The 11,375-nt window shown below is 39.6% G+C and overlaps 1 protein-coding gene across 1 annotated transcript in view; it reads right to left on the bottom strand.

Annotated features, from left to right (window-relative positions):
• Positions 1-1,994: 1,994 nt before the first annotated feature.
• LOC139693281 (armadillo repeat-containing protein 8-like) overlaps positions 1,995-11,375 on the bottom strand; it is a 37,278-nt gene continuing 27,897 nt past the window's right edge. Inside the window, exons 9-13 of the mRNA XM_071591393.1 lie at positions 9,653-9,862; positions 8,092-8,286; positions 7,605-7,751; positions 6,545-6,711; positions 1,995-2,571 (exon numbers count right to left, since the gene is read on the bottom strand). Of these exons, the coding sequence (XP_071447494.1) occupies positions 2,535-2,571; positions 6,545-6,711; positions 7,605-7,751; positions 8,092-8,286; positions 9,653-9,862 (756 nt within the window). The 3' untranslated portion in view covers positions 1,995-2,534. The remainder of the gene's footprint in view (positions 2,572-6,544; positions 6,712-7,604; positions 7,752-8,091; positions 8,287-9,652; positions 9,863-11,375) is intronic.

Here is an 11,375-nt window from a genome sequence, read left to right as displayed (position 1 = left end):
TCATTGGGTCCCAAGCAACTAGCCCTGCTAGTGTGCGGGGGGGCTATGGTCCATATCATGGCCACCAGATTGCACAGGCTACGTATAAGTGGTCCCAAATGTGCACGCATTAACCATATTTTTCTCGTAAGATTCATCATTTCTTACCATTTTGATAAGGTAAAATAAGCTTCTTTTAAACCCTCTGAATAAAATCCTGCCAGTTTTGCATAGAAATTTTCAAAACCTCTGTTTCCATAAATTGTCGAGATGCAAATCAGTCCTCGAGGTGTGGAAAGAAATTGGGGTCAATTAATGTAAGATTAGCACTTAAGACTGAAAGATCAGAACTCTTCCAAAATATGTATTCTTTCATTTGGGCAGGAAGCAGTCTGTGGAAATTCATCATTGCCACAAAGAACTATTCCTCAACTAACCACTCTGCCCATCGTCTTTTGAATGGCACAGTACAATTTGAAGTGTTCCACAATAGACTTGTGACATGATCCTTGTTCCAGGCTTCATGAAATCAACAATCCCTTATGACTTCAATAAAACATTTGTCATAACTTTCCTTTAAGGTTTGATTTTTTTAGTTTGGTTGAACTGGAATGATGCTATGACATGGATTACTATTTTGTCTCTATATTAGCATAAAAAATCCATGCTTCATTACAAGTGATATGGAACAAACAGTGCAAGTAAGTATGTTGCATGTGTTAATACTACTCTCTGGCCCAAACTATGAGAGAATATGGAAAAGTAAGGTCACCTATTTATTTTTTCATAGAATTTTAAATTTTTCTCAACTTTACGTACATTGTTGGAAAGGTTGAGCATTTAGCTATTTTTCTACATAGTTGTATTGACAATCAATCCCTTAATGCATATGTGTAACCAGCTTTTTAATACCGGCATCGTACCTTTCTTCTGCCGCGTTGCAAAGCCAACTGACGACTGCTTCTTGCACTTCCTTGTCTGACTTGAATTTCTGTCCCCAAACATGTTAATTGAGCTGAATTCATTGAGTAGGGTGGGCGATTGATTGGACCCATGTGGATGCCCATTGCCAAGATGCAAACACTCCTTTGGTGCGCCTAACCCTTCCTTTTGTTTTGGATGGCTCATCGAAGTTTCCTTAGCCTCGCAGTAGCTTTCTGAGTTGCTTGCTGTTCCTTCCGGCATGAAATCCACCAACAGAAACCCCATTCCAGTCCCAGAAAACAGTAGTCATAACCTTTCCCGCTTACTTCTCTGTCTTGAAGTTTTTGGGCTTTGGCGAGGTCGGGTGAAGAAGCCATTGTTTCAACCATTCCTTCGTCTCTGTGGTGTAATGATGTGTGCATGTTTCGTCTTCACTCACTATCGAATCCAGAAATCAGACGAGGAAGTACAAGAAGCAGTCGTCAGTTGGCTTTGTGATGCGGTGGGAGAAAGGTGCGATGCCAGTATTAAAAAGCTGGTTACAAGGATACAAAAGGTGATTAATTATCAAGGCGACTATGTAGAAAAGTAGCTAAATGTTCAAACTTTCCAATGATGTATGCAAAGCTGAGAATAAATTTGATTTTCCATGAAAAAAAATAAGAAACCGTACATTTTAATATGCCCTTGTAGTACTTAACATTTTCATTTTTTTTTTGCATTACACAATACCCCAAAGTGCCTGTCATGTTTTCTGCCCTTGAAACTTCTGGTTGGATGATATCTTTCTCAAACATCTTTTCCTCTTTTATGTTCGTCCATTTCTCTGTTGGAGGGTGAAACAGCCCCTGAGCACCACCTCTGAGCCAAAGAATCACTTGTTTGCATCTACCCCTCATGGATTTCAGCCGTAGTTATGTTTCCTTGACAACATATTTGGTGGAGCATTGACTCAGAAGGTTTAAGACATAGTAAGGCTATGGTCATGGAGACTTTTTCACTCACAAAACTTGGGTACATAAAAAGGGCATTTCTATTTCAATGCAGCACTAATTTTAAGGATAAAGAAATAACTGTAATGAGAAATGGGCTAGAAATGACAATAAGCTACATTTATTTAAGCTCACTGGGCTTATTATTTACATGATTTGATCCCGTTTAAATGAGAATCTGCAATTCAAGACACAACAATAACAACACAAAATATTCACAAGATTTCATCCTAATAATGACGCATTATACTGTACAATAAATGAATATGATGATTAAAAAAAAAAAATGAAAGTTGGAAACCAAGAGGGTGAGTTTTCACGTTTTAGTCCCAATTTAATTCAAGATCAAAGAGTACTAGCTAGTTTGTCACACAATTATCTCGAGGGACAAAAGAACACACAAGGACAAGGGCTCGAGGAGAGTTAAATGGCGATCCTGGAAATAGGTGCATTACTTCCAGGAATGTATTTGACAGTTACAGATTGTCAAGAGAAATAAATACAGAGCGAATTGGTACAAAATTGTCATGATTTGTTTGAGGAGTGGGCGGCGCTCAAAGCAAATTTTTTTCAGGGGTGGCTGGAGGTGACGGCCATGATGAAAGCAGCAACCTGAGATTGCAGGTGATGCTCAAAATATCACGACTCTGAAAATTGAGTCATTGCAGTCTTGACCCTGAAAGAACACCAGACAAAATCAATACCAGCTTAAGAAATGATTTGAATGCAAAAACCACACAATACAATCAAATCCAAAATCTGGGTGATAGTTAAAACCCTGATAGGCTATGTAACAAAAACTCAAGTAAAAACAAATCCAGAAAGAATGATGAAAAAGTTGAGAGCCTGATTTCTGACTCTAGGGAGTGGGTGTGTGACCCAAACTGCAGTTAATTCAATGGATATCCTTATAAATTGAAGGGATGATCATGAAGGTACTTTTAGCAGTAATCACACAGCAGATCACAAGAAATACTGGAAAGTTAATAATATTGTAGTTATTGGATTTCCTTTTGAGGTTTTCCATTATTTATGAATTAAAAATGTTTCCAATTTAACAGTTTCCTGACTCAATATCAGATTTTTACCTGCCCTTAAAAAAAATCCCTCTCTTCTTAAACTCAACAGTAATTCAATCAATGTTATACAGCTATAGCAACAAACAACTGTGATTTTGATACCTAATACACTTCTCAAAGTTATTTTAAATTTATGATTTCTCGTGGGGAAGAACTGTTTTCAAGTTTTAATTCCAGGCTTCCAATCCAGGTTCACTCATCTCTCGGTTCCAAGACTCAACATTCTTCAATTGCCATTTTGGATAGAGTTAAATGCTAAGAGCTGTATTTCCTACTTCTATTGCATTATCCTATTTCCAAGGTGATATTGTGAGATGGGGAGGGAGGGGTTGAACACATTGAGTACGTGCACCGAAATGAATCAACTGATGATTGCATCATTGGATACAGCCGCACCACATTACACTCCATTTTTGAGAACAACAAAGGCTCCAACCACCAGGAGGTTTTCAAACTATATACCTGCATGAGAGTCTTCAGAATTAACTGAATTATTACTGGGAATCAAAAAAAAAAAGAGTAAAAATTAGTTTGGCATTCCTCCTACTTATCATCCTGGGAGATTGCCCACGGCCTAATGGGAGAAAATTCGAGGCAGCATAGAGGAGATGATGTGGGATCATATAATTGAGGAATCATCTCCATGGGCTCACCAATCGTGCTTTTAAATAAGAAGGATGGATCAACTTGATTGAACATAGACTATAGGCATCTTAGTTCTGACTATTTAAGATCCTTACCCCTTCCCTTGCATGGTTGACATTCAGAATTCGCTGTCAGGTGCCACATCTTTCTACACAATATGAAGAAGGTCATATCAAAAAACTGGAAAGGGTGCAAAGAAAGGCTGCCCGATATGTACTGGGGAAGCATAGGAGGATGGAAAGTGTGCCTGACATGCTAGAAATGCTGGGCTGGGAACCACTACAAACTACGAGGGTCACCCGGAAAGTAGTACCCGTTCGTGAAATAAAGACACAAAAGTAAATATTAACATACATAAAAAAATTTATTTGAAAGAGGATACTTTAAACTACTTCTCAACATAATCTCCAAGCAAATTAAGGCATTTGTCATAACGTGTGACAAGTTTCTGTATTCCTGCTGCATAGTCCTTCGCCGCCAGCTCATTGAGATACGCGAGGGACCCATCTTGCACAAATTTTTGCATAATGCAGATGGTGTTTAACAATTTCATGAACAATTGTTCGAGAAACATTGGGAAAATGCTCACAGATGTCATCAATTGTGACGCGCCGATCGTTCCTCACGAATTCGTCAACTGAGCTCACCAGTTGGTCTGTAATGACAGACGGTCTCCCCGAACGCTCATCGTCGTGTGTGTTCCCCCTCCCCATGTTGAAGTTGCGACACCACCGCCGAACAGACGACTCGTCCATTACATTGTCTCCATACACCTCCTTTAATTGGCGATGAATATCACATGGGCGAACGTTTCTTGCATTGAGGAATTTAATCACTGCCCTCACTTCACAACTGGCGGCGTTCTCAATTTTTTTAAACATTGTAAACAATCACAGAAACAACACAGGCAATGCTAGCGTCACGCAACTTGGCTCAGAGAAGGCAGACAAGCCACTGAAGCTATCTGACCTCGTCCAGCGGCTACTCGCGTCGTCAGCACTTCATTCGGCACGAACGGGTACTACTTTCCGGATGACCCTCGTAGAAGGAAAGTAAGCAGACTTTGTGCAATGTTCCGCATTCTGAAGGGGGAGAAAGCTTGGGCAGATCTTAGGAAAGAGGCAGCGGAACCCAAATTTTATAGGGAGAAATGATCACAAATTTAAGGTAAAATGCCGGGTACAGAGAACAAATAAAAAAAAATTTTCTTTTCTAAATAGAACAATTGTTGATTGGAACACTTTACCCGCAAAAATATTCGAGCTCTTTCCTAATAGAGTGTATACTTTTAAGAATAGATGTAAGGTATATATGTAATAATTTGATTGATGTGTGGTGTATTAAATTATATGTAATAGCTTAATTTTTTTAATTTATCTTTTTTTCTTGCTGATTAATGAATGTAAATGGGATGGGGATTTGCTTTGTGTTGTTAAGGAGATTTGTGTTTTGAAGTCTGATTTTATCTATTATCTTTTGTGATTTTTTGGGACTTGTGTGCCACCTGACACTGTCTATCAGCACATGTGTATTTTTAATAATAATAATAGCAATAGATTAGCATTAGGATAATCGCAGTATGAGGTAATGAAAAGTAAATGGAAAAGATGGCCTACACCACAGGTGATGGATTCCACCAATTCTAAGTGCTGCCTTTTGAAATGTGCAATGGACCCAGTACTTTCCATAGATTAATGGACTTGTGCATGTGGAAGTGCTGTTTTTTGTACTTGGATGACAATTATTTTTGAAAGTAATTTTAGAGTGTGCATTGGAAAGCTAACAGATGTGTTGGTACGATTGGAAAAGCCAGGCCCGGCCCTAAGGTTAAGTCTAAGAAGTGCCAAATAATGAGATGCAATGTGAAATTTTAAGGCCATGTACTGTCTAAAAAGGGTGTCTCCAAGAAAAATTGCCACGGCGGTCCCCAGCATCTCATTGGGAGCTTAGGGCATTCCTGGCAATGGTGCCTTATTATGAATGGTTCATAAGGAATCTTTCACGGATAATGCCCGCTTCTTGGGTTGACCATGAAGTATGCCCTTTTCCCTTTTCAAATGGAGCACCGAATGCAAAGTGACCTTCCAGAGGCTTAACCGAAAGTTAGCATGTGTACCTATTTCGACCTTCTCATGGACTGACAGCGATTTCACCAGCAATTGTAATGCCAATGGGATGGGTATTGAGGCCGTGCATTGGCCAGAGGCAGGAAAACGGGGAAAGGCTTGTGACCTATTATAGCAAGAGGTACTCACGCACCAAAAAGTATGACTGTACGCTATAATGTGAACTTTTAGTAGTAGTCAGCTCGACCCACCAATTTGGACAGTATTTATAGGGGGAAATTATCTAAGCCCTTGGATGAGGAAGGGGGACCATGAAGAGACTTCTAGAGGCAATTGGCCTCTCCAAGAAACCTCTGTACAAAAAAGAATAAACAGTATCGTGTTAGCTGAGAAAGGAACTGGTTGTATCCATTCACTAACTCTTATCCTGCAACAAGCTCATACTCAACTACAACACTACTATTTCAGCCAAAGTGGAAGTGAGAGCTTTTCAAATGGCATATTACCCAAGGAACACTGTTTTATGTGAGACCAAATCAATTTAAAAAAAGTTCGTGAATGGAAATCCTGCACAAGGACCTTTGGCTTTGAGCAGCAAAAAAAATTACTGCGATGTGATACAATATCCGAAATAATTTTGAAGGCTTTTCAATAAATTTTAACAAGCACGCCAGCCATGGTACATCACCCATTTGTTATGCCTCTAGTATGAAAACTGTGCTACCCTCCATTCAGAAAAAATATGAATGAGCAGTAAAACTTATGAAATTTGGATTGCTTTGGATAAATTAAGTTATTATTTAGGAACTAATGATTGAATGCCTCCGCAAGGTAAGAACAAAGACATGAGCCAACTTACTTGTCGAACAGCATCGTGTCATTAGTAACAATGAGTTGCTGCAGCAGCTTATAAACACCCATGTCCCGAAGCCTTGCTTGCCTCTCAGCTGCGCCACCTTCCTCTTTCCAAACCAAGTTTGAGATGCAAAATATGGCGGCTATCTGGAGCCGCACACTCGAGTGCATCTGGGGGAGGAAGCAATGGGTGAAGGAGTTTAGGAAATGTGCGTTCGGTCAGAGTAAGATGCCATAATAACAATAAACAAAGCCCTAAACGCCATGTCATCCCCAAATCATGCAACTTATTCCAAAAACCCACAAAAGTCATGAACACTCAAACCATGATATCGATGGAATTTCAATCAATTTATTATGAACCAAGAAAGTCTCATTGGGGAAAACGAAATTGCATAGCTTCGTTCTACCTCCAGAAGGGTTCAGCAAGAATAAAAAAACGAGGTAATGATACTGCAATTAGTGCAAGAGATCATAATTTTTTAAAAAGAGAAAATTCATCAACTCATCACAACCATGCATGAAGGATTTTTATGTACGTACAGAATGTTAATCAGCCCTAAACAGCAGGAGGGAGAAAAGTGCAGTGCACGGTACGTGGTAGGTACTGAATTGCCAGTGAACAGCCAAATGACATGAACAGATAGCCTTAAGAAATACAAATTCCAAGAAACTGCGGGAGATGCCGCAACAGCAACTTTTAACGGAGTCATCCGCTAACTGCATTTCAATGCAAAAATACCAGAGTGTAAAAGGCAAATGATTTTTACACTCTGAAAATGTTGCATTAAGAAATACAAGTTCAATGTATCAACTGTTACAATGTTTTTCTTATTATCCCTTGTACCCTCAAAAACTGCTTTCAAAACACAAAATTTACCGATGCACACAGAGAACCCTAACAAGTACATTCAATAAAGAATAAGCTCCCTGAAATTTTTTTCACTGCTGCTCTGACGTTGGAGCTGACAAAAAATTTTAAAATAATATCCTTCGGCATTGAGATTACACAAAACAAGTTTCTATCAACTGCACATGGCTGGAAAAGTAAAATTAATAATTACCATATAATTCGTCAATTTCTTCAGGACATCTTCATTGGACATAATAAACTCCTTTGCTGAATCGCCATCAGCAATGTTTGCTAAAATGCAAAGGGCCTGTTCTTTGACTTCTGCACCATGATTGCCTTCCAGTATTAGTATCACAGCCTGAAACAACAAAGAAAAGGGTGCAGAAATAAAAATGGCAGAAAATCACCAGAGTACTTCAGTATGCTTCTTCACAAAACACTTTCTTAACATCATAACTACGATTACATTCTCAAGGTATTCTTTAATACCAAAATTTAACAGCCTGTTAAAATAGTGAACGGTTGTATAAAATGTACCATGCTGCAAGGACACACGTGCAATTAACAATTTTTCTCAGTTTGGCACCAAAACTGCAACAAATTCATTTAGGTGCTAATGAGAATCTAATTCTCCCCTTGAGGTGCAAATTTTCTCTCATAGAACATGCCCCCCCTTCCAAACACACAAACCAACAAACCTGCATGATTTGGTTTCCGTGCAGACTCATGATGTGGTCAATGTGTGGCTTAGTGGACAGCAGGTTCCTCAGGAGGCCAAGGGTCTTCATGAGGACGTTCACCTTAGGGTCAGAGAGTAGCCTAAATATCTGATCCGTCCCCAACGTGTTTAGGATTTGTGACTTAATCTTCTGCTCCGCTTGGAATGCCATATTCTGAAGTGAACAGAGTGACTTATTAGCGACACCCTGACCTCATCTCACAATCTACTCTCATCACAAACATAGAACAGCCATAAACATGTATTGTATGGGTAGAGCTTGCTGTGAAATATATGACACTCCCTAAACAAGTCATGTAATTAACACACCCTAGGAATCCAAGTTATCACAGTGACCCGACAACTGGAATATAGTTGTATTTCCAAGAGTTTAGATGGAAGAATTAAGTTTATTCACAGAAAGAAATTTTAAATTGAGTAAGAAACAAGTGCCTTATTTTTACAATACACAACATCTTAATGATAGGCAATACAAATTAAAATACTAAAGCTAATCATAGACAAACCTTCATTGATTTCTTCCATATATAATATACAATGGCTAATATTGAAAAAGTGACTTCTATGCAGATGTTTTCAGCATTATGGGAAACTGATCAAAATTAAAGCAAAAATACTTCGCATCATCATATGCAAATTTATCAGAGGACCTTTGTGAATAATGTGATGCATAGAGGATAAAATATTATTTATGCGGGAAACAAAATTAAAATGAAAAACAGAATTACAGGGAAACAGTAAGACTCCAATGGCATACTTCAGATTGTGTTTGGTGTGACATCGGAATTAGTTGACCTACAAAACGTCCATTAAACAATGCAACTCCTTATCAAGGTATACCTTACAGGGAAATTAACTGATCAATTATAAAATGCACAAAAGATTTACCACTTCAAGGCCACCATTCATAACTTGCAAACCAAAGCATAAAGACTTCATTGGCATAAACAGGGAATCTTTTCTAACTTTGTTTTCAGCAAAAAGAACTTGGCATATTATACGAGCATCCAAACAAACTAGAATTCAGAAATCATAACATAAAGGATTAACCCTCCAAGGAATCTACATGCAGATATTCAATAAGTAACCCTTTTTCCCAAGAATCCATGACTCTGTCCATGTTCCCCAGTCACTTATACCAATTTTTTTCACAATAAACTACCACATTTATCCCACTATATTTACATGTACCCAACTACATTTTCAAGCAAATGGTTTGCCACAACAAAGACTGCTCAGTTATTCAAAACGATAGTTGCCATCAAAGAGTGTCCAACAGGAGTCACCCACACATCCATCAACTTGGAACAGCAAGCAAAAACTTATACATTCAGTCAATCAATCTCTCTCATACCACAATACACAGCTCACCACAGTACACTGTTTCCAGCCATTGCAGCAGCAGGCATGAGAACAGTTTAAGTTGGCAAGGCGTGCTGTAGTCGCAACATAACATAAAACTGGAGGCATGGAAATGTAACACTTGATGCTGACATTGGTGCGCAAGGCCACATCCGTACCATGAGTGCCCAGATGCCGTTGAGGCGCAGCGCAGGGTCCTTCCTCCTCGTGAGCTGGCACAGCAGGTCGATGGCTCCGGACTCGAGGATCGGCTCCTTGGAGGGGGAGAACTCGAGCAGCAGGTTGCAGAGGGTGGAGGAGGCCACGGAGAGGACATCCTCGCCAGCGCCCTGCAGCAGCTGCATCAGCGGGCGCCACACCGAGTGGTCCTGCACGGCGGCCAGATGCTAAATAAGGGGGTGTGCACTCGACACGCAAAAGAGCATCGAGAGGATGGGGTGGGAAGGTTGGGGGGCATGGGGGAGGGTAGGGTCTTGAGGGGGAGCTTGCTTGTCGGTCACCAAGGTGGGGGGGGGGGGGCGACAATCCAATGGCAAGAGAGAGAGAGCGAGGACAGCGGACAAACTCTCATGCCATTGTTGTGCACACAAGTTTACTCACTGCCGGCCTTTTGTGCCTCTCTCTTCTACTACGCTCAGTAATTGAGCAATCAAAACTCAATGGATAATAATAATTGCATTTCCAATCATCTAACGGGATGGCTACACATTCCAGAAATTCAATTCCTTGACATCTTCCCGAAAATCCCAAAAACAACACGTCTTTTTCTACACTGTTCTCCAAAATGCTCGGAATATGATTATGTTTCAGCACTCTCCATATTTTTGTGAATCAACCCTCATTCCTACGCATAGCAGTGGCATGAATGAAGTCAACACCAACATTGATTAGGGTCTCTCCAGGGCCTCCAATTGCAATGCCATACATCAAGCACAACCTGGTCTCAACAATAAAAGAAACACGGTCCTCATTGGAAATTCCCAAATTGCATATATCGCATTCCCGACCAATTTCTGTAAGGGCCAAAATAAATCTTTAGTGGTCCCTGGCAAAGTAAAAAGGATATCGGTGGTACTATTTCTGAAATCGGATCGATTATTTCACCTATTACCTAATTTTGGCAATCCATAGCATACTTGTACAATGGGGCAGTTTCTTTGAGTTCTTCATTTAAAGAGAATTGAAAAAAATACACTTTTATGGGGGCTTTCAGGAGCCACATTAATGATTAATCAGGGACCAAAAGTGAATTTCTATTGTTAAGCATTGCATTTCCATTTGTTTCTTGAGTTAAATTCTACCAAAGGATTCCACTAAGCAATTTAAATGCCTCAAGTTACAGAATTTGCGACACAAACATCAAGACAATATATCAAACGTTGATGAGATAATGTTGGTAGAGTTTATTTGAAGAAGATGAGTCCTATGATAACGTAAAAATGGTTTTCCATCTAAGATGAATGTTAAATAAATTTTATATTAAAACATTATTGGTTAGGACATAAATATATACTAATATAAGTATGTATATGAAATATCCCACTCTCTTCTTTCCTCTCCCCTGCTTACCCAGTGTTCTCCCCTCTAACGTGGCCTTCAACATCCCACACTGCCTTTCAACATTTCCTCCACCCACTTTCCCTGCCTTTACCGAATTTCCCCCAGCAACTTCCTCTCCTCATCACACCTTTTAAAGCATTGAAGTTTGTTGACCTTTTTCACATGTCTACACAATATAGCCATCATCAATTCTCTTCTCCTTGACAATGGCCCATTTCGATAATGCAATTTTTCTTCTCCTAATGTCCCCACTAATACTTCCCTTTCCCTGAGCTGTTCCAGTTTATTCCATCCTCCTTTAATGCTTGACTTGGCTTTCCT

Source organism: Hetaerina americana, unplaced genomic scaffold (assembly GCF_022747635.1).
Source record: "Hetaerina americana unplaced genomic scaffold, ioHetAmer1.1.p SCAF_46, whole genome shotgun sequence".
NCBI classification, from domain to species: Eukaryota; Metazoa; Arthropoda; class Insecta; order Odonata; family Calopterygidae; genus Hetaerina; species Hetaerina americana.
Note: the sequence above shows the minus strand (reverse complement) of the source record. Positions and strands in the feature narration are given on the sequence as shown.